This window comes from Mustela erminea, chromosome 7 (genome assembly GCF_009829155.1).
Source record: "Mustela erminea isolate mMusErm1 chromosome 7, mMusErm1.Pri, whole genome shotgun sequence".
NCBI lineage: Eukaryota > Metazoa > Chordata > Mammalia > Carnivora > Mustelidae > Mustela > Mustela erminea.
This window is the reverse complement of record NC_045620.1, coordinates 91,338,965-91,363,361: the sequence shown is the minus strand read 5'-3', so window position 1 is coordinate 91,363,361 and position 24,397 is coordinate 91,338,965. Positions and strand designations below refer to the sequence as shown.

The 24,397-nt window shown below is 38.5% G+C and overlaps 1 protein-coding gene and 1 pseudogene across 8 annotated transcripts in view; one reads left to right on the top strand and one right to left on the bottom strand.

Moving 5' to 3' along the window:
• ALMS1 (ALMS1 centrosome and basal body associated protein) overlaps window positions 1-24,397 on the bottom strand; it is a 202,152-nt gene that overhangs the window by 45,580 nt on the left and 132,175 nt on the right. For all 8 annotated transcript variants that reach the window (XM_032352471.1, XM_032352467.1, XM_032352468.1 and 5 more), the window contains 3 exons: window positions 12,864-13,028; window positions 9,476-9,613; window positions 4,948-5,118 (listed from right to left, as the gene is read on the bottom strand). In XM_032352471.1, the coding sequence (XP_032208362.1) occupies window positions 4,948-5,118; window positions 9,476-9,613; window positions 12,864-13,028 (474 nt within the window). The remainder of the gene's footprint in view (window positions 1-4,947; window positions 5,119-9,475; window positions 9,614-12,863; window positions 13,029-24,397) is intronic.
• On the top strand, window positions 5,521-9,299 carry LOC116595760 (annotated as a pseudogene).

The following is a 24,397-nucleotide window of genomic DNA, read 5'->3' as shown; positions in this document are numbered from 1 at the left end:
TAACCCACTGAGCCACCCAGGCGCCCGATAAATAATGCTTCTATATAAATATTCATATTTATATATAAGTTTTTGTGTGGCTATATGTTTTCATTTCTCTTGGGTATATACCTAGGAGTAGAATTGCTGGGTTATATGGTAATTTTAAGTTTAATCATTTAATGAACTCTCAGACTGTTTGTCAAAGTTGCTGCATTATTTTACATTCCCACTTGCAGTATATGAGGATTCCAATTTCTCAACAAACTCAATAACACTTCTTATTATCTGACTTTTAAAAAAGATTTATTTATTTGAGGGAGCAAGCAAGTGTGGGGAGGAAGTACAGAAGGAGAGGGAGAGAAAATCTCAAGCTGAGTGTGGAGCCTGATGGGGCTTGATCCCACGACCCTGAGATCACAACCTGAGCCAAAACCAAGAGCTGGATGCTTAACTGACTGCATTCCCCAAGTGCTCCCTAACTTTTTTTATTGTACCTATTCTAGTGGGTATCAACTGGTATATCATTTTGCTGTTGATTTATTTATTTGTCAGAGAGAAAGGGAGAGAAAGATAGAGAGCAAGCACAAGCTCCAGGGAGAAGGAAAAGCAGACTTCCCACATAGCAAGAAGCCTGATGCAGGGTTCGAGCCCAGCACCCTGGAATCATGACTGAGCCGAAGGTAGACACTTAATTGACTGTGCCACTGGGGTGCCCTCTCAAGACTTTTTAAAGCATTCAAACATTTATACGGATCTATTAGATCACCCTCATTTTTTGCATTATTCTCAGATGTATTTTTAACTATGCTTTTTATAAACAATTTCATTTCTATGATCTCTCATTAGGTAAGCATGGGTATTCAGCCTTTCTACTATATTTTGTAGTGTCCATTTCTTCTTGAAGATTCTCTATAGAGTTTTGTTAGTTTATGGTCTGTTCTGCATTCCTCCCATCCCCAAGCAATGTTCTCTCTCCCCACTTAAAAACGTTTTCATTTTCATTTTATACATATTTTTATGCTAATCCATGGTTGACATATGTGTTATAGCCTCACAGTGGATTGCAAATCAGTGTAAAAATATTCCTCCTTGATTACTGCAACACTTGGGTGTTGTCTATATTAATATCATGTCTTCAAATTTCTTTTTGATATGACTCTAGTTTTCCTTTTACTTTCAACGATTCTGAGTCACTTTTTTTTTTTTAAAGATTTTATTTATTTATTTGACAGAGAGAGATCACAAGTAGGCAGAGAGGCAGGCAGAGAGAGAGGAGGAAGCAGGCTCCCCGCTGAGCAGAGAGCCCAATGCAGGACTTGATCCCAGGACCCTGAGATCATGACCCGAGCCGAAGGCAGCGGCTTAACCCACTGAGCCACCCAGGCGCCCCTGAGTCACTTTATTTTTAATGTGTCTGCTATATAGCATGAAACTGAGTTTGTTTTTAACTCAATCTGAGTTGTTAAAAAATTGATTAATTTATTCCATAAATGTATATAGCGTTGTTTTGTTTTCCTTCTAATATGCCCCCCGTAGCAAGGGCGAAGCACAATGTGGGGCTCAAAACCTCAACCACAAGATCAAGACCTGAGCTGAGATCAAGGGTCGGAGGCTTAACCAACTGAGCTGCCCAGGTGCCCCAATGTTTACACAGCCTCATATGCTCTCCATTCTCTATTTTATAGTATTTTTTTCCTTTTCAGGTCTTATTTATTTATTTGGGTGAGAGAGAGAGAGACAGAACATGAGCAGGGGGAGGGGAAGAGGGAGCCAGATGCGAGGCTTGACCCAGGTCCCTGGGATAAGAACCTGAGCTGAAGACAGACGCTTAAATGACTGAGCCACCCAGGCACCCGGTATTTCTTCTTTTGTTACAAATTTACTTTTTTCTTTTTCCTTCCCCTTACTCTCCCATGACTCTTATCATTTTTCTAAATATTTCAGATGTTTTCTACTTTAATTTTTTTTAGTTTAATTCTTTTAGATGTAACTTTTATAATTTAAAATACTATAACTTACATATGTATTTCTTGATTTATCAACTTAAAAGATGAAATTTATCATCTTGAATTTATCTTTATCAACTTAAAAGATAAAAGCTCACTTATATTTCTTTTAGACTGCCTTTCTTCTTTCTGCCTGCCTCCTTGCTGATTTTTCATTTTGTTTTTTTGCCTTGCTTCTTCTGTGTAAATGTCCGTACAATGTGCTCTTTTTCTTTGAAGTTCAGTACTGTCACCAGTATATGTTTGGGTGTTGATTTCTATATACAAATTTTTCTCTAGGACTGGGGTATGTCCTTTTAAATTACAGGTTCAGTTTTCCTTAGATATCTTATTATTTTTTGTTGTCTTCTTTAGAGACACTAACAGTTATCACTATGTTAGACTTCCACTGTCATTCCTCAAATTATTTTTTTCCAATTGCTTTCATTTCCTTTTTCTGTTACAATTCTTTTCCTTCAATTTGTTCTCTGATCTCCTAAATCTCTTTACCTCTTGTTATTACCTAAACTTTATTTAACACATTTCATGTCTTCTGTAATTATTATGGCACAAAACATTCAGGAAAAACTTTCCTGTCTTATAGAATATGTTTTTACAGCTTGTAGTTCCACCGTTCTTTTTCCAAGTTATGTCTCCGACACTACCAATTGCTGAGCTGCAATTTTGTTTTTTCATCTTTTTTTTTTTTTTTTACTGTGGTAAAAAACATCCAACATTAAATTTATCATCTTAACCATTTTTATGTACATAGTTCAGCAGTGTTAAGTATATTCACATTGTGTGCCACAGAATTCTAGAACATCTTCATCTTGCAACATTAAACACCATATCCACTAAACACCAATTCTTTCTCTGCCCTCTCTACCAGCCCTATGCAAATACTTTTCTGTTTCTAAAATTCTGACTACTTTAGATACATACTTCATAGATATGAAACACACAATATTGTCCTGTTGTGACTGGCTTATTTCACTTAGCACAAGGTCTGTGAGTTCATCTATGTTGTAGCATGAGAGAGGACTGCCTTCATTTTTAAGGCTACACAATATTCTACTGGATGTATGTACCTCATTTTCTTTGTCCATTCGTCTGTTGATGGACATTTGGGTTGTTTCTGTAACTTAATTGTAAATAATGCTGTGATGAACATAAGTATGCACATGTCTCTGGGATTTGGTTTGAATTATTTGGATACATACCCAGAAGTAGGATTGCTGAGTCATGGTAATTCTATTTCAAATTCTTTGAGGAACTGTGATACTATTTTCCACAATGGCTGCAACACCATTATATTCACACCAACAGTGCACAAGAGTTCTAATTTCTCTGCATTGTTGGGACAATTGTTACTTTCTGATTTTTTTGCTCACATCCTAATGGGGTATGGAGTGATATCTCATTGTGGTTTGTGATTTGCATTTCTCTGATGATTAGTGATAGCAAGCATCTTTTCATATGTTTGATGGCTAGTCATAAATCTTCTTAGGAAAACTCTATTCAAGTCCTTTGCCCATTTTTAAATTGGGTTTCTTTACTGTTGAATAACATAAGTTCCACGTATAATCTGGATATTAACCAATAACCATGATCTGCAAATACTTTCTCCTCATTCCCTAGGCTGCCTTTCATCCTGTTGTGCCCTCTAAGGCAGTTTTCAATTCTGAGTAGTATAATTCATTTATTTTTGCTTTTGTTGCCCGTGCTTTTGGTGTCAAATCCAAGAAATCCTTGCCAAATCAAATGTCATGAAGCTTTTTCCCTTGTTTTCTTCTAAAAGTTTTTAATTTAGCGGTTATACTTGATCTTTCATCTATTTTGAGTTAATTTTTGTATATGGTAAAAAGCAAGAGTTCACAACTTCATTCCTTTGCACGTGGATGCCCAGTTTTCTAACACCACTTGTTGAAGTGTACTTTCTCCACTGTGTAGTCTTGGCACCCTGTGGAGACTCATTTATCTTATCTATTGATCTTGATGTGAAGTAGCTGCAACTGGACTATACTCAAAATACAAATATAAATAGATCAGCTCTTTGACTTCTTTCCTCATCTGGTATGTTCTATCTTCCTCTAAGAGGTAAAGTTTGACACCTAGGTAGAAATGACTTATTTTATTTATATGAGAGAGAGAGAAAGAGCACGAGAAAGGGAGGGGCAGAGGGAGAAGCAGACTCCCTGCTGAGCAGGGAGCCTGATGTAGGACTTGATCCCAGGACTCCAGGATCATGACCTGAGCCAAAGGCAGCTGCTTAACCAACTGAGCCACCCAGGCACCCAGTAATGACTTATGTTCTATATGTTCTCTTATGTTAGAAATAGGGGGCCATGGGTAAACATGGCCTTTTACTTGGCTTTTACTATTTTTTTTTTTTTAAGTTTGTATTGAGGCTCTTTAAGTCTTTATCACAGTCTTCTGAAATGCCTTCAGATTTTAGGTTTTCTCCTGTTTTAGTACTGAGACATGATACTTCTATTATTATCAGCCTTAATTTAAGTATTTACTTGTAATCCTGTTTCTAAGTTCACAAATCTTTTCCCAGGGGTTACAATTATTTTACATAATAAAGTGATTTGCATGAGATAGCAGAAGAAAAAGAAGAAAAAGAAAAATGGATCTCTATTTAAATTGTGAGGGAACATTATCATAAAAATAAAATGGGGGACCGCCTGGGTGGCTCAGTCAGTTGAGTATCTGACTCTTGCTTTTGGCTTGGGTCATGATCTCAGGGTCCTGGGATTGAGCTCCACATTGGGCTCCACGTTCAGTGGGGAATCTGCTTGAGCATTCTCTCTCTTCCTCTGCCCCTCCCACTGCTCCCACTTCACTCTCACTCTCTCAAATAAATCAATCTTAAAAAAAAAAAAAGAATAAAATGGAAACACACAGACACAGACCTTGTCTTTCACTCTGTCACTCCCTTTGTAGTCCCCTCCCCAACCCCCTGCCCCAATCCCATTACCTGCAATATCTATCTGGAAGGATTCTTTTTCTTTTGTCCAGGCTTCCTTAGGAACTGTTCTCTTAGTATGGCTCTCCTCTTTCTGTTTAACATCTTCAGTGTCTGGCAGACTTTCAGTCTTTGTGTCTTGCAGTCTAGCTGAGTGCTCTGCAGCCGCAACACCACCAGAACCTGAGAGAGGTAAATTAACACAGTAGCCAGACAAGAGGTTGACAAGAAGTATTTTTAAATACCTATCAAGCATCTAACAGGTGAAAGGCACTGTTACTGGTATTGACCAAAAAATCCCCACAAAAAACAAAAAACAAAAAAACCATAAATAAAAAGACCATTTAGAAATGTGTTTAGAAACTACTGTTCCAAATTGGAGTTAAAAAATACACAGAAACATGGGGCGCCTGGGTGACTTTTGATTCTGGCTCAGGTCAGGATCTCAGGCTTTTGGGACTGAGCCCCACACTGGGCTCCATGCTCAGCATGGGAGTCTGCTTAAAAATTCTCTCCCTCCCCCACCCCCAATTTCATGTGCATGTACCCTTTCTCTCTAAAATAAATAAAAATATACAAAAACAGATGTCATACAAAGTAAAAGAATTAGGGTGCCTGGGTGGCTCAGTGGGTTAAGCCGCTGCCTTCGGCTCAGGTCATGATCTCAGGGTCCTGGGATCGAGTCCCGCATTGGGCTCTCTGCTCAGCAGGGAGCCTGCTCCCTCCTCTCTCTCTCTCTGCCTGCCTCTCCGTCTACTTGTAATCTCTCTCTGTCAAATAAATAAATAAATCTTTAAAAAATAAAATAAAAGTCTGCTCTTTAAAAAAAAAAAAAAAGAATTACCACCTAAGAGAAAGAAGTATATGTACTCAGAAAGAGATAAACTACTTCTAGCTCAAAGGATCATGAAAGAATTCTAGAGTAAAATAACAATTGACTTGGGTGTTAGAGGATAGCTAAACTGAGGGGGCGCCTGGGTGGCTTAGTTGGTTCAGCGGTCATAATCCCAGGATCCTGGGATTGAGCCCTGCATCAGGCTCCCTGCTTGGCAAAGAGCCTGCTTCTCCCTCCCCTCCACCTGCCTATCTACCTACTTGTGCTCTCTCTGTCAAACAAATAAATAAAAAAAATCTTAAAATTAAAAAAAAAAGAAGAATATAGCTAAATGGGATAAACACTGAGACAGAAAGACAAAAGGCATTTTAGGCAAAGGTCACTGCATACGAAAACAAGAGAGTCAGGAAAGCAAATAAACATAGAAGAAACAGAGCAAGTGTATGGTTTGAGTACAGAATTTATAAGAAAAAAAGGTAGCTAAAAAGTTGTTTGGGAGCTGATTTTCCTGTTCTGAAAGACTGTACTAAAAGAGTTTAGATTTTATTCTTAGGGCATTGAAAACTTTCTGATTGTGAGATTAACAGGATCTGTTACTAGAACATTCATTTAGCAACCGCAAAAAGGGAGGTAAAATTTTGAAATGTTGCCCAGAATACAATATAACTTGTGAAAACAAGCAATACACGCACAAAAAAGAAGTGGCTAATTATGCTCCAAAATGTTTCTATTTATAATATTGTCAGAGACTACCAGCTGTCCTCCGAAATCCATTTTCCTTTCCTCTAAAATAAACCCCTGACAATAGAGTAGACAGGCTGAGGGGATCTTGTGTCCTTCAAATTCCTCCCAGTGAGTTCTTAATGAGCACAGAAGCTCGTTTCCAGCCATTAACTAGTTCAGAATCTAAAGCAGAACCAATTACAGGCAACCAGTGTCCCTAGTCCTATCCTAGGCCACTGAATAATGCCCCAAAGAGCAACCCCAGCCATCAGCCCTTGGAAATAATTCTTAAAATGGAACTCATGTCAAAACAGTAAAATGAAGAATCAACAAAACAAAACAAAAACAAAACAATTAGTTTTGGAAGATTTCGATTTGGTCAGCTGCTGGGTTAAAGCAACATAATAATGTATAATAATGTTTATTTGGGGAGAGAAAAAGCAAGTGTATCCTAGCTCTTCAAGTCTCTCTTAAAGCTCAACTGGAGAAAGTAAGAGCTAAGTATCAGCTGAGAAGCAGAAATCCAATCCCACCTTAGATATCCAAATATTTTCAGACTGTATGGTTACTTCCATGATGCCACTAGTTTACCCAATTCTAGACTATGCCCCTCTTGGACCTGTTTAAGGAGAACTTCACAAACTGTCAGTCTGATGAGCAGAGGACTGCTACGCTTCTACAACAGGACTGGCAAATGCCCTGTCTTAACGTCATTCAAAGTTATTCATGGAGACATTAAGCCAGAGAACCCACTTCTTGAATCAACTAGAAAGCTTAAGATTACAGATTTTGGGGAGCTAGTTTATGTCCTCATCCTCTAGAACCACCCACTTACTGCAGCACCCTGGACCACCTGCCCCCTGAGATGATTAAGGGCCAAATGCATGCTGAGAAGTGAATCTCTGGAGTCTTAATGTTCTTTGTTATAAATTTCTAGTTGGGAAGACTTCTTCTGATGTAAGCACATACCAAGATACCTGTAAAACATATCCTAGACTGAATTCCTATTCTCTGACTTTGTATAAGAGGGAGTCAGAGACTTCTTTACAAGACAGCTAAAATATAACCCTAACCGAAGGCTGGTTCTCAAAGAAAAGACAGAACACCCCCGGATCACAGCAAATTCATGGAAATCCTCTATCTGGCAAAAAAGGCAAAGATTTGGGGCGCCTGGGTGGCTCAGCGGGTTAATCCTCTGCCTTCAGCTCAGGTCATGTTCTCAGGGCCCTGGGATCAAGCCCCGCATCCAGCTCTCTGCTCAGCAGGGAGCCTGCTTCCTCTCTCTCTGCCTGCCTCTCTGCCTACTTGTGATCTCTTGTCTGTCAAATAAATAAATAAAATTTAAAAAAAAAAAAAAGGGCAACGATTCAACTTTGAAGATGAATCTTGTAGGGAGGGGCTCGTGGCTGGCTCAGTCAGTAGATCATGCAACTCTTGATCTCAGGATTCATCATAATCTGGAGACAAGGTTCAATTGCAGCCACCTCACAGCATGTCCTGAGTATGGAGTCCTTGTGGAAGATGGAGCCGGGGTCCAACTGGGGGTTTACTCCAACTTGATCAGTTAAAGAGCCAGGCAACAGCCTTCCAAGTAACTAAGGGTGTGTGTTACCTACTGGGTGGCCAGGCTTGGTAAAGCTGTCAGAATGAATATGTGATTCGTTCTTTCACATGCAAAAACGAAGATTTTTGTATTAAAAAAAAAAAACAAAAAACCTTGACTTCACTGGGCATATGGTTATCAGAATAAATATTATATTTCCCAGCCTTTTGGCAACATAGCTTAGTATGAACATGTGACTAAGTCTGGCCAATAGAATGGAAGAGGAATGCTACATGTAACTTTTGAGAAGTATTTAAAGAAGGAATATACTTTTTTCTGTCCCTTTCTTCCTTTCTGCTGGCTGGAATATAGGCCTAATTGCTACTGCAGGAGAATGGAGGCTAAAAATGTTGGAGCAAGAGGAGAGAAAGAGCTTTGTTCCTTGGTACACTGACGTCTACACCTGGATTTTTACAAGAAAGAGAAATAATTTCCTGTCCTCTTTAAGACAATGTTACTTTGTCTTTATTTTCATCTCTCAGAACCAAAACAAATCCTATTTTTTTTTTAACAAATCCTAACTTTAACATGTTATTATAGTCTTTTTTAAATTAGCATAATCCTACGGAAGTATATTAACTGGATAGGTACTTAAGAAGTAAACAAGCTGAATTCCTAGAGAAAAAGGTTTATGTACAACAACAGTATCAAAGAGTAAGCATCTGGGACGCCTGGGTGGCTCAGTGGGTTAAGCCTCTGCCTTCGGCTCAGGTGATGATCTCAGGGTCCTGGGACAGAGTCCCACATTGGGCTCTCTGCTCGGTGGGGAGCCTGCTTCCCCTTACTCTCTGCCTACTTGTGATCTCTCTTTCTGTGTGTATCACATAAATAAATAAATAAAATCTTAAAAAATAAAAAAGAGTAAGCATCTTGTGGAACTGATTTTTTCTTTCTTTCTTTCTTTCTTTTTTTTTTAATTTTATTTATTTATTTGACAGAGATCAGAAGTAGGCAGAGAGGCAGGCAGAGAGAGAGTAAGCAGGCTCCCCGCGGAGCTGAGAGCCTGATGTGGGGCTCGATCCCAGGACCCTGGGATCATGACCTGAGCTGAAGGCAGAGGCTTTAACCCACTGAGCCACCCAGGTGCCCCGGAACTGAATTTTTTATCAGTAAAGTCCATTATGTGAATTTCTGGCAATGAGATTAGTTGTGTTAATTAACTTGTGTCACAGAGTTGTCCAGAAATGTCTTAAAGAGCTTTAAAAATGTTAGTTTTACCTGCCAATCTATACCAAAAACATTGCAACTAATATCCTATTTCACATATGAGCAAGACAGTGAAAGGCTGAAGACAGTAAGGGAAAAGAAAATACTTTTCTGTTTCTACTCATTTTAGAAGGCCAGAATAAAATAATACACAGATAATCCAGTTCAGTTACCTTCAGTGGTTTTCTGCAAGGGTTCTTTTTCTTCAGATTGGGCAGGCTGAGTCACTGTATTTTTATTGTATATCTCCTTTTTCTGTTTTTTATCTGAAATGTCCTCGTCCCCAATGATGGAAACTTGAACTTGGGCATCTGTAATAATGACATCACACAATTCCATAGAGAAGGAAAGGACAATAAACACAATAGGCAAGTAACTGCCACCAACCCCTGCCAAAAAGTCCAAACAAAACCCCAAACCTCTTTATATATTAAGAAAAAAAAGCATCTCCTAGGCCCCATCACAGCTTTTAAGTTGCGACAACTATGATGGGTTTACAACATAAATTGGAAAGCTCTTCCTATTTTTCTGTGTACAATGATGGTTTAAATAAAATACCACTTTATTTTTAAATTTAAATTCAATTAATTAACAAATAATGTATTACTGATTTCAGAGGTATAGGCCTATGATTCATCAGTCTTATATAACACCCAGTGCTCATTACATCACATGCCCTCCTTAATGCCCATCACCCAATTATCCCCTCCCCCCACCCCCTACCCCCACCAGCAATCCTCAGTTTGTTTCTTATGATTTAAGAGTCTCTCTTATGGCTTATCTTCCTCTCTAGTTTCATCTTGTTTTATTTTCTCCTCTCTTCTCCTATGATCCTCTGTTTTGTTTCTTAAATTCCACATATGAGATCATATGATAAGATCATATGGTAACTGTCTTTCTCTGACTTATTTCTCTTAGTATAATACCCTCTAGTTCCATCCACGTTCTTGCAAGTGGCAAGATTTCATTATTTTAATGGCTGAGTAATATTTCATTCTCTATGTACCACATCTTCTTTATCCATTCATCTGTCGATGGACATCTGGGCTCTTTCCACAGTTTGGCTATTGTGGACACTGTTGCTATAAACACTGGAGTGTAGGTGCCCCTTCGGATCACTACAGTTATATCTTTTTTTTCTTTTAAAGATTTTATTTATTTATTTGAGGGAGGCAGACAGAGGGAGAGAGAGAAGCAGGCTCCCCACTGAGCAAGGAGCTAGATTTGGGGCTTGATCCCAGGACCCTGGGATCATGACCTGAACCGAAGCAGCTGCTTAATGGACTGAGCGACCCAGGCGTCCCTTTACATTTGTATCTTTGGAGTAAATACCCAGTAGTACAATTGCTGGACTGTAGAGTAGCTCTACTTTCAACTTTTTGAGGAACCTCCGTATTGTTTTCCAAAGTAGCTGCACCAGCTTGCATTCCCATCAACAGTATGGGGGGGTGGGTAGGGTCTCCTTTCTTCACATCCTTGCCAACATCTGTCATCTCCTAACATGTTAACTCTAGCCTAACATACCACTGTTCTTTACTGGTTTGACACAACAGTTAAAAAAAAAATCAATTGTCTTTTTCAAAGTAAAAAAAGGGATGTGAATAACTCTTTTGAGTTCTTTGGTTTTTTCAAAGTTTTTGTCACTTCTTGAGCCAATTTTGATATTTCATATCATCCTAGAAAAGCATCTGTACCATCAAAAATTTATGTATAATATTCTTGTGACTTCAGAAACCTCCTGAAATTATATCCTTTTAAAACTGCTTTATATTTTCCACTTTTTCTGTTTTTCTTGGTCATATTTGCCAGAGATTTATCCACCTTATTGGTTTTTTAAAAAAAAAAATCAGCTCTTTTCTTTCTTATATGAGAAAACTCAAGTGTAAAATATTATGTTACTAAGTATATTAAAAAGTCACCAACAGGGATGCCTGGGTGGCTCAGAGGGTTAAAGCCTCTGCCTTCCGCTCAGGTCATGATCCTGGGGTCCTGGGATCGGAGCTCACATCAGGCTTTCTCCTCAGCAGGGAGCCTGCTTCCTTCTCTCTTTCTGCCTGCCTCTCTGCCTCCTTGTGATCTCTGTCTGTCAAATAAATAAATTTTAAAAAAAGATCTTAAAAAAAAAAAGTCACCAATAAAGCAACTAGGATAACAGTTAACAATGTTTATGTTTTCACAATGGGTAAAAAAGAGGTTCAGCTCTTCCTAAGTATGAATATTTTTCAACAAAAAAATCAGAAAAGCAATAGAGATTACTAAAGATATAATGTGTCTATCAAAGAGCTTAAGAAATAAAACATTACAGATATGATTCCCTGTGTAAAGGCTCTCTGTCTTCTCAGTAGCAACTTTTATGTTGAATTTAGATTTTATTAATTCCAAGGATGTTTCCGAATTTTTTTTGCTTTATTGCATGTATTAATCAACAATAGTACCCAGACTGGAACACAGAGTTATCCTATGCTTTAAAAATTGCCCTGGAATCAGCAGCACCTATTTAGCTAACAGCCATGCACAGGAACTAAAAACAGTAAATGCAATAAAGCAACAGAAGCAATTATACATGTAGAATTTTCAGTGACCACTGGAGTCTCCCCCACCCCCCCCCCACCTTTTAAAAGATTTTATTTATTTATTTGACAGACAGAGATCACAAGTAGGCAGAGAGGCAGGGAGAGAGAGAGGAGGAAGCAGGCTCCCCGCTGAGCAGAGAGCCTGATGTGGGGCTCGATCCCAGGATCCTCGGATCATGATTGGAGCCGAAGGCAGAGGTTTTAACCCACTAAGCCACCCAGGTGCCCCTGCAGTCTCCCTTTAATAAATACAATCATGTGTCAGCTAGGGGAGTACAATGTCAGGGAGGTAGAGGAAAAAAAAAAAAACAAGCAGGTCTCTAAATATTAAAAAGTTTCATAAAACAGTGGGGCCTATATCTGGGGATAGGGTTGAAAGCTCAAATACCCCTAGTGACCAGACAGGTAAGGTGGATGAATGAAGCAGACTGGCTCTGAGAAGGATGGGGACTTGAAGCAAACACAAGAATGTACATCTTCTCTGCAGGGAAGACCCATGCATTAGGGGCAGGTGATTACTGTCATGGGGGAATGCAAGCTGAGCACAACCAGATATTCTGATTTTCAAGGGAAGTACAAAATCTTATTTTCAAATGTTGGCAGCAAAATGAAAAGAAAATTAAAAATACCACGTGAACCATATACTTTCTTGCAAAATCCAATCTACGAAAATATTAGTTTGTACCATCAGATAAATTCATGAAGCAAATTTAATCAAGATTTTCTAGATTTGTTTCTAAAACATACCTGACTAGATATTATTTCACGTCAAAAGTTGCAGTATATTTTATTTCCCACAGTGAAAATAAATAGGTCTAAGAAACCTGTTAAGTATTTTAGAAGATTTTATAAATATTTTACCTTCTTGTTTACAACCAATGAAATAGCTAGGAGAAAAGCTTGTGTAACACCAGAAATAAGATAACCAGAAATTCTCAATAACCAGGGGGAAAAAAGGCTACAAAATATACAAAGCCAATTCAGTTACCTGCATTATCTTTCTGAGGAGGTTTTGTCCCCAGTGGCAAGGCTGTCTTAGCCCTCTTACTGTAGATCCCCTCTTTATGTTTAAGATTATCAGTGACTGGTAGGTCGTCATCCCTTGTGCCTAGCACCTCCGCGGGGAAGTCTGGAGCAATGGCATCATTGGACCCTACAGAAAAGTGGGAAAGTAGTACAATTAATATAAGTTGAAGTTGAAGAAAGACAAAAAGTTTTAAACTGCTTCTATTAAAAAGGTACGACAATAGGAGCGTTGTAATGTGACCAGAAGGCGATGTCAGTTAAATTGAAGCTGTCAGACATGTATAATAAACTGCAACAATACATAGTGGAGAAGCTAATGACAGAAAATACAGAGTATCAGCTCCGAAGAAAGGTAATTTCCAGTTCAGGAAGGCTTTCAAAGAAAAAAGAATATAGACTGTAACTTGGAAAATAAGTAGGCTTTTTGAACTATGCAGAGGAAGACAGACATTTTAGGAAGAGGTGAAGCATGAACAAAGACAGAGAAACAGGAAAGCAAAAAGTATTTAAGAACAGCAGCCACTTTGTGGTCAGGCCAGATCATAGAGCACATTAAAGAAAGTGGTGGGAAATATGAAAAAATAATTGTTTGGGGCAAAATTCCACAGAGCATGGAATCCCAAGCTATAGAGCACAAATTTTATTGTACATGAAATGTAACATCATTAAAAAATTTTTAATAAAGGGAAAATATAATCAGCCATGTTTTAGAAGATTAATCTGATAATAATATAAGATACATAACACTGAAAGAAAAGTAATGTGATAAAGAAATACAAGATTGGAAAGTAATTTTACCTTCTTTTGAAACACATTTCAATATTCCTAAATCTACTGGTAAGAAAAGTTTATCCATGCCATAAAAAAGAGGTGAAGAACATTTCTGAGCACCTAAACTATGTATGGCAATAAAAGCTCAGTATCAGTCTCATTAGTACAGTGCCAGTGTACGTGAGTCATGAAGGACTTTTTTAGACAGATTGCAAGGATCCTACTAAGCCTGCTCGGTCATATGTACAGATTAAATTGGGCTTTTCGTTAGCTGCTGTGGCATCACTTTCTCTTATTTGCTCCCTATCTCTCTGGCAAACCCTTAGTATCTCTCCTTCTACCAAATCTCTCAGTTCAGGAGCTCCTCCAGGGGTCAGAACTCTTTTGACTTCCTGAGTGGACTCATCAATTACCAATGGATTGAACACTATCTATCTATATGCTGATGACCAACAAATACGTATCTCTGGCTGAGATCTTTCTTTTGAGCTTCAGATTCTAGCATTTAAGACACAGCTAGTCCTTACAGCATCTTTTGAAGAAATTAGAAAAAGGTGTCCCTTTCTTAATTAAACAAATTAAGATATTATATATTATGGTACAACATAACAACTGTACACAGGGATCATTCTCCTCACAAATACTTCCAGATACCAGAGAACACACTCCACCAGCAACCAGCACATGCATGCTCTTCACCATCACCCCGCTTTGTTCTCCAAGAGAGGGGAGTATGTCAGGTTCACAGTCAGATGGGGAACAGTAAGTCCCTGAGAATAGTGGTGGATAGCAAGAGAAGCAGGTCTGTGGAGCTGAGGGGCAACTGAAAGCCCGTCTAGCCAAATGGATGTGTGAATGCCAACAAGTGTATGTGTACTTATTTTGCCTCATCCAAGCACAACTGTGGGACTTCTAAGTATAGATTTTTGTTTGGGGCAAGAACAACTCTAGCTGGAGATCTGGAACCTTCATACTCACCTATGTATTTTCATAAAAAACAGCATATATCTCTATGATGTTAGTAATACAACCTTTTATGTGGCACCCTTGCATATAACCTTAAATGTGTAAATCAACTCTGTTTATGGTCAAGAGCCTTCTGACTAACTGGTGTCCTCGCCTCCACACTTCTAGAGTCTTCCTCACCTTGGCTCCCCTCCTTTCCACCTATGAAGTGGTTCTCCATCTCACAGCCAGATAAATTTTGCAAATGTAAATGAAACCACAGTTGCCTACTAGAATAAAATACAAATGTTTTAGTATGGTTTACAAGACATTAAATGATCTTGGGCCTACCCATCTAACCACCATTCTGCTCCAACCATACTGCACATTTGTCAAATACATCAAGCTCTTTCCCGTTTCAGGAGCTTTGCCCATTCTGTCACTCTCTACTCTTTGCCTGCCTAACCCACCTTTATCTTACTGACCTCATCTCAAAAATTTTTTTCCTTGGAAAGGCCTTCAGGAGCTCCTAAAACTAAACTGGGTACTCTTATTATTCTCATCCAATTCTACTTTATTTTATTAACACTTACCATTTGTAATTATGTACTTATTTGGGGTCTATTTGTTTACTATCTGTAACAACATTCCACATACTCCATAAACTTGGGACCATGTTTATTTTGCCTCTGTAAATGTAGCACATAGTGTAGCATCTGCCAGGAACACAGTAAGAGCTTTAATACTTTTGGGTTGAAGAAACAATGAACATGAACTGAAAGCTTTTGTCACCTTAAGAAAAACAAAACAACCAAACTTTGGTTTTATGTGCTTTGGAATGAATATACACAGGGAATGCAACGTATGTAGTTTCCTATCTGGTTTTTCCCCCACACTCAATTCAAGATAAATTTTACATGGAATCTAGAGTTTAAAGTCAGCATATAAAATGAAAAACCATACAGCACTGAAATTACCCCACGAAGGTTCCTTTTTTTTTTTTTTTTAAAGATTTTATTTATTTGACAGAGAGAGAGAAATCACAAGTAGGCAGGGAGGCAGGCAGAGAAAAGAGGAAGAAGGCTCCCCGCGGAGCAGAGAGCCCAACACGGGGCTGGATCCCAGGACCCTGGGATCATGCCCTGAGCTGAAGGCAGAGGCTTTAACCCACTGAGCCACCCAGGTGCCCCCCCACAAAGGTTCCTTAAGAAGGTACCATGTTGAAACTGACATCCTATTGGCTCAACAACTCCACCAGAGAGTACTTTCTCCCTTTGGCTCACAGCGAATCACTGCGCCTGTTTCTGAGCACCTGATGAAGAACGTGGCTTATGTTTAGAAGCCATGTTATAACAAAAAGACACTTTAGTTCTAGAATCATTCTCAGGGAATCAAGATAAGCTGTTTAAACTATTATAAAAGGAAAATGAGGACAGTAAAGTTTGAGAAGAGAGGTTTCCCACCACCCATTTCAAATCCATCACAGTATGTTCACAGAGTATACAGACTACACACAACTCTTGTACCTTTCTAAAGATTTTATTTTTAAGTAATCTCTACACCCAACCTGGGGCTTGAACCCACAACCCAGAAATCAAGAGTTGCACGCTCCACTGACCATGCCACTGAGGGCATCCCAACTCTTGCCCTTTTAGCATATGTCTGTGCTGAAAGACATGCGCTTTCTCTTTTTTGTTAAATATATGTATTTGAACATGCTTAAGTTAAACACATGTATGACAAAATGCCAATGTATGCTAAATTTGTCATAGCTAAAAAGATTTCATTATAATCTATTCATTTGAGTTTATGCTATCTTAAAGTTTGTTTCCGGTTTTTTTTTTTTTTTGGGGAAGATTTTATTTATTTATTTATTTAAAGATTTTATTTATTTATTTGACACACAGAGAGAGATCACCAGTAGGCAGAAAGGCAGGCAGAGAAAGAGGGGGAAGCAGGCTCCCTGCTGAGCAGAGAGCCTGATGCAGGACTTGATCCCAGGACCCCAAGATCATGACCTGAGCTGAAGACAGAGGCTTAATCCACTGAGCCACCCAGGGGCCCTTTATTTATTTGTCAGAGAGAGCAAGCAAGCTAGTACACAAGCAGGGGGAGTGGCTAGTGGAGAAAGAAGCAGGTGCCCCACTGAGCCAGATGTGGGACTCAATCCCAGGACCCTGGGATCATAACCTGAGCTGAAGGCAGACAGTCAACCACCTGAGCCACCCAGGCGTCCCTTCTGTTCTTGTTCTGTTATTTTGCAAATTTTGTACACTCAACAGTAGTCTGGAAAATAGATATCCAGTTTAAAAATTCTATTAGAGGAGCATCTGCGTGGCTCAGTTGGTTGGGCAACTGCCTTCGGCTTGGTCATGATCCCAGAGTCCCAGAACGGAGTCCTGGGTCCCCGTCTTCTGTCGGGCTCCCTGCTCAGCGGGGAGTCTGGTTCTCCCTCTGACTCTCCCTTCTCTTGTGCTCTTTCTCATTGTCTTTCAAACAAATAAAATCTTTAAAAAAATTCAATTAGTGTTTTTCTAGTAGTATTTTTTTAGCATTTTTTTATTGAGGTAAAATATACATAAATTTTGCCATTGTAACCATTTTTAAGTGTATAGTTCAGTGGTTTTAAGTACATTTACACTGATGTGCAACGATCATATCATGCATCTCCAGAATTCACACATTTTCACAAACCAAAACTGTCACTATTAAATGGTAATTCCCGGGACGCCTGGGTGGCTCAGTTGGTTGGACGACTGCCTTTGGCTCAGGTCATGATCCTGGAGTCCCGGGATCGAGTCCCGCATCAGACTCCCAGCTCCATGGGGAGTCTGCTTCTCTCTCTGACCCTCTGACCTTCTCCTTGTTCATGCTCTCTCTCACTGTCTCTCTCTCAAGTAAATAAATAAAATCTTTAAAAAAAAAAATGGTAATTCCCTTTTCCTCCTCCCCTCAACCCTTGATAACCACTGTCCTACTTTGTCTCTATGAATTTGACTACTCTAGGTACCTCATGTAAGTGAAATCTTAGAATATTTGTCCCTTTGTGATTAGCTTATTCACTTAGCACAGTATCTTCAGTGTTCATCAACAATGTAGCATGTGCCAAATTTCACCCTTTTTAAAGCTGAATAATATCCCACTGCATATATGTGTCACATTTTATGTATTTATTCATCAGCTGATAGACATTTGAGTTGTATCCACATTTTGGCTATAGTGAATAATGTTGCTATGAACATGAGCACACAAACATTTATTCAAATCCCTGCGTTCAATTCTTTTGGGTATATGTTAGCTCAGTAATTCCATGTTAAACATTTTAAATGTTTTTGTTTTGTTTTGTTTTGTTTTGGTTTTTTTTGAGAGAGAGAGAGAGAGCATGTGCACAGTGGGGGAAAGAGGAGAGAGGAGAGAGAGAACCTTAAGCAGGCTCCATGCCCAGCAGGGAGCCTGTTGCAGGGCTCGATCTCATGACCCCGAGATCATGACCTGGGCCAAAAATCAAGAGTCCGACACTTAACCGACTGAGCTACCCAGGTACTTCTCTATGTTTGACTTTTTCAGGTACCACAATACTCTCTGTAGTGGCTACATCCTTTTAAATTCCCACCAGCAATACACATGGGTTGCAATTTCTCCCCCCAACCAAACCTTGTTATTTTCTGTTTGATATCAGCCCTCCTACTGGATATGGAGTGGTATCTCACTGTGGTTTCGACTTGCCTTTCCTTTATGTCTAATAATGTACAGCATCTTTTTAATGGCTTTTTTGGCCATTTGTGTATCTTTATTGGAAAAACATTTATTCGGATCCTGTGCCCATTTTAAAATAAGACTGTTGGCTGTTGTTGAGTTATTAAGAGTTCTTCATATATAATGAATATTAATCCCCTATCAGATACGTGATTGCATTTTGCTCTAATTCTGTGAATTACCTTTTTACCCTGTTGATAGATTTTTGATACACAAAAGTTTTAACTTCTCATAAATTCCAATTTCTTTCTTTTGTTGCCTGTGCTTCTGATAATGTATTAGTTTTATAAGAACTTATTTTTTTAAAGATTTTATTTATTTGACAGAGAACACAAGTAGGCAGAGAGGCAGCCGGGGGGTGGGGGGAAGCAGGCTCCCCACTGAACAGAGAGCCCCATGTGGGGCTCGATCCCAGGACCCTGGGATCATGACCTGAGCCCAAGGCAGAGGCTCTAACCAACCCACTAAGCCACCCAGGCGCCCCATAAGAACTTCTTTAATCTATCTGATCACCAAATCATGAATAAAATAAGACTTCTTTGGTCTTTTCTATCAAACACAAAGGATATAATTAAACTGTGTTTTGTTCTCATGTTTTTCATTCCAAAATTAACTTTTGACATTTTTTGTTCGTCTTGTAACTAAAATTTCTATTTAGGTGAGTGTTATGTTAACCTGGCTTCAAAGTTCACCACTGCTTCATTACTCTTTCTGGAGCTCTTCATTTAGAGCCACCTCTTCAGGTGGATGAGTCTTCAAATTCATTTTTTTAAGAAAGTATGAAGGCTTCCTACAAAGAGACTCATTTTAGACCTAAAGACACCAGCTAAATTAAAGTGAGGGGGTGGAGAAACCCTTAATAGGCAAATGGATGTCAAAAAAAAAGTTGGAGCAACAATACTTATATTGGACATACTAGACTTTTTTGTTCTTATACTGTTTTTATCCTGCTTTGGTATCAAGGTAGTACTGGACTCATGGAATGATTTTGAATGTGTTCCCTCTCCTCTATTATTTTAAGATTTTGATAAGATTGTCATTATTATTTTTTTTTAATGTTTGATAGAATTCACCAATGAAACCATGGGGTCTTGGGCTTTTCTGTGCTGGGAGAGTTTTGACTCCTAATGTAACTCTCATGCTTGTTATTGGTCTAAGATTTCCTACTTTTGGGATTCAAGATTCATGATGCAATCTTGGTAATTCGTGCATTTTTAGAAGTTATCTGGTTGTATATTTCTAAGTTATCTGATTTGTTAGTATATAATTATTTAAAATAATCTGTTTTCACACTGTATTTCTGTGGTTATCTATTGTTTTCTCTTCCATTTCTCATTCTGGTTTTCGGGACTTTTCTTTTTTCCCCCCACCTTAGTTGATGTAGTTAAAGCATTGCCCATTTTGTTATTCATTTACATATTTTTGAAAATCTGGTCATAACTTTCAACATTATGTGATTGTTTATTCTGGTCTCTATTTTAATTATCTCTGATTTTTCTTTGTTTTTTCCTCCGTCTACTAAATTGCAGCTACATTTATTCTTTTTCTAGTTCCTTGGGGTGTGATGTTAATCTTTTCCCCTTAACATCAGAAGCATTTATGACATAAATTTCACTCTAACATCTGCTTTTGCTGCATCCCATTGGTTTTGGAATGTTGTGTTTTCTTTTTCTTTTGTCTTGAGACATATTTTGATTTGCATTTGATTTCTTATTTGGCCCAATGCTATAGAGTCAAATTGGGTGTTAATATTTATTAACATTGGTTAATAAATAATTGGCCAAATAGGGTGTTAATATTTATTAATATTGGCCCATTGCTATGGGGCATAGGGTGTTAATACTTACATATTCAATATTTCATATTTATATTGTAGATTTCCAGCTTTGTTTTATTGTTGATATTTAGTTTTATAACATCATGGCTGGAAAATACACTTGGTATATTTCAGTCATCTTAAATCTGTAATATTTGTTATATTTCTTTTCAAGTGATTTAACCAGGGAATTTTTCTGTGTGTATTTAAAGAAAATGTGTATTCTGTTTTTCTTGGGTGGAATATGTTACATAGATATTTTAGAACCATGTATTCTGAAGTATGCTTCAAGTAAAAAAATGTTCTTGATGAAAAAAAATAACTTTAACGGAGGTTACTCATTTAAAATAAAGCATATCAGAGGGGAGATGGGTTGGAGGTGTTCGGTGAAGTAAGTGAAGGGGATTAAGATGATGAGCACTAAATAATGATGTACAGAATTGTTGAATTACTATGTTTTACTCCTGAAACTAATATAACACTGTGTGTTAACTACACTGGAATTAAAATTTAAAACCCAATAAAAAAAAAGTATGAAGGCAGAGTATGCTTTGAGTTCCTATGTATTTGTGAAAATCTCTCTGTTGCCATATTGCTTGAAAACTACGCACTTGGGTCTATAAATCCTTCAATTATACAATTTCCCCACTAAATACATATTTTGCTTCATTTATTTCTCACATTTACAATCTGGATCTGGATTTCTGTTTTTTTCCCCAGATGTGATAAGTTTTCAGCTATTTCTTTGAATTAATTTTCTGCTCCCTTTTTCTTCTGAGAGCCCTATGAGTGTCATGCTTATCAGCATCATCAAGTTCCCCTAACCTCCTATTATCACTGTTTTTTCTATCTTCTGTTCAGCTTGATTGCTTTCTATTACTCTGTGTTCCACTGCTCACTGATCCATTCTTCTGTGTTCTCTAGACTACTATTTTTTCTCTAGTCTACTATTTTTTCTCTCTCTAGTGTATTTTTAATTTGTTATTGAGTTCATCAATGATTCTTTTTTTTACATTCTCTCCTTGTTGAGAATCTCACTGAGATATGGCTCTCTTTTCTCAAGTTCAGTGACTATCTTTATTAACATTACTTTATATTTTCCATCAGGCATATTGCTTATCTTCATTTTGTTTAGCTCTCTTGCTGTGATTTTTGTCCTTTTCTTCCATTTGGGACATATTCCTCTATCTCCCTTTTTCTAATTGTTTCTCTGTGTTAGAAAAGTCAGCTGCGGGGGGCCTGGGTGGCTCAGTTCATTGAGAGTTTGCTTTCAGCTCAGGTCGTGATCCCAGGGGCCTGGGATTGAGCCCCACAATCAGGCTCCCTACTCAGTGGGGAGCCTGTTTCTCCCTCTTCCACTTCCCCTGCTTGTATTCCCTCTCTCGCTGTCTCTCTGTCAAATAAATAAATAAAATCTTAAAAGAAAGAAAGAAAGAAAGAAAGAAAGAAAGAAAGAAAGGTAGGTCAGCTATATCTCCTGGTCTTGATAGTGGCCTTGTGAAGAAGAGGTCCTGCAGTGCCATGCAGTGCAATGTCCCCTGTTCGCCAGAACCTGGCGCTTCAGGGGTAACTCCTCCAAGTATTGCATGGTCCTACTACTGTGATTTAGCCATGTTTGCCTTCAGTCCAGTCAGCTGCAATCGGTCTCTTCGCTTGTAGTGGGCAGGTTTAGACTCTATGCTGTTATGGGCCAGTCTGGGGCTGCCTTGTGATTGAGTTGGGTATGACCAGATGTCTGCTGGAGCTGCAGTTGCACTGCACTGCAGGGTGCTCTCCTTGTGTTGTTCCCTAAGAGGCTTTTGTTGGTGGGCAGGGCATGTAGTCAGACCAGATGTCTGCTCCCAGCCCAAAGTTGAACTGGTATTTATCTTCATCTCTACTCAGGGAGGGAATCACCTTGGAGTGGTCCTGGTCACTACTGGGGCTACTTGCACAATACCATGCTTCTGGTGCTACTTTCGATGGACTCTTGCCAAGGATGGGTCAGATGGAACAAATTCTCAGGAGAATGTGGGGGCAGGACACATTGTTAGCAATGCTAGGTATGTGTTGGCATGCTTGTGGGAGAAGACCCGGCACCTTTGGGAGAACTCCCACTGAGAGCAGTTTGGATGCGGCATATCCATGGGAGCACAACATGGGAGTGGGGGATCCTATTAACAAAGCTAGGTGGAGAGCGTTCATGCTTCTTCAGCAAATATGCGGGATTGTGGATGGGGAAGAAAAATGGCACTGGCTCTTTCATTCTTGGAGAAATCTAAAGATCCTTGCTCCTACTGCATACCTGAGGTTGGTAAATAGATCTTCTGATGTACTCTAGGCATTTTTCCAAACTACTGCTTCTATACTGTATCTCAGAAGGGCTGTTGTGCTGTTCCTTTAAAAGCAGGGATTCAATTTCCTATTGCCCTCTGGCTATCCCAAAGCAGAGCCAGCTTATTTTTGAAGTTCCTAGTGTTAAGCCCCAGTGATTGTGAAAACTCTAGAATGGTATTCATACCATTGCTGGGTCATAGAATAGTTCTATTTTTCACTTTTTGATGAACCCCATACAGCCTTCCAGAGTGGCTGCACCAGTTGGTATTCCCATCAAAAGTGCACAAGGGTTCCTTTTTCTCTACATCCTCATGAATACCTGTTGTTTCCTGCTGTTGATTTTAGCTATTCTGACAGGTGTGAGGTGATCTCTCATTGTAGTTTTGATTTGCATTTATCTGATGATCAGTGATGTTAAGCATCTTTTGATGTGTCTGTTGGCCATCTGCATATCCTCTTTGGAAAAATGTCTATTTGTGTCTTTTACCCATTTTTAATTGGATTACTCATTTTTGGGGGTTGAGTTTTATAAGTTCTTTACATACTTTGGATACTAATTCTTTATCAGATATGTCATCTACAAATATCTTTTTCCATTCCATAGTTTGCCTTTTAGTTTTGGTGATTGTTTCCTTCCCTGGGCAGAAGCTTTGTATTTTGACATAGTCCCAATAGTTTATTTTTTGTTTCCCTTGCCTCACAAGACATATCTAGAAAGAAGATGGTATAGCTAATGTCAAAAAAATTACTTTACTGCCTATATTCCGTTCTAGGATTTTTATGGTTTCATGTTTCACATTTAGGTCTTTAATCTATTTTGAATTCATTTTTGTATATGGTTTAAGAAAGTGTTCCAGTTTCATTCTTTCACATGTTACTGTCCAGTTTTACCAATACCATTTACTGAAGAGACTGTCTTTCTCCCATTGGATATTCTTTCCTGCTTTGTTGAAGTTTAACTGACAATGTAATTGAGGCTTCATTTCTAGGTTTTCTATTCTGTTCCATTGATCTATGTGGTTATTTACGTGCCAGTACCATACTGTTTCGACTACTCTAGCTTTGTAATATAACTTGAAGTCTGGAATTGTGATGTCTCCAGCTTTGTTTTTCTTTTTCAAGGTTGCTTTTTAGCTATCTGGAGTCTTTTTTGGTTCCACACAGATTTTAGAATTGCTTGTGTTAGCTCTGTGAAAAATGCTACTGGCATTTTGTTAGGGATTGCACTAAATGTGTAATTTGCTTTGGGTAGTATAGACATTTTAACAGTATTTGTTCTTCCAGTCCATGAGCATGGAATGTCTTTCCATTTCTTTGCATCATCTTCAATTTCAGAGTATAAGTCTTTCAACTCCTTGGTTTGGTTGATTGCTAAATGTAACAGTAAGATACTGTTTTTGGTGCAACTGTAAATGAGACTGATTCCTTATTTTCTCTTTCTTTTGCTTCATTACTGCTGTATAGAAATGCAACAGATTTCTGTATGTTGATTTTGTATTCTGTGACTCTACTGAATTTATCAGTTCTAGCAGTTTTTTGGATTTCTGTATATAGTATCATGTCATCTGCAAACACTGAAAGTTTGACTCCTTCCTTGCTCATTTGGATGTTTTTTATTTCTTTTAGTCATCTGATTGCTGTGGCTAGGACTTCCAGTACTACACTGAATTAAAGTGGAGAGAGTGGACATCCCTGTCATGTTCCTGCCCCAGAAGAAAAGCTCAGTTTTTCCCCACTTAGGATGGTATCAGCTGTGGGTTTTTTCACACATGGTCTTTAGTACGTTGAGGTATGCTCCCTCTAAACCTACTCTGTTGAGGGTTTTTATTGTGAATGGATGTTGTACTTTATCAAATGCTTTCTCTGCATCTATTGAAAATGATCATATGGTT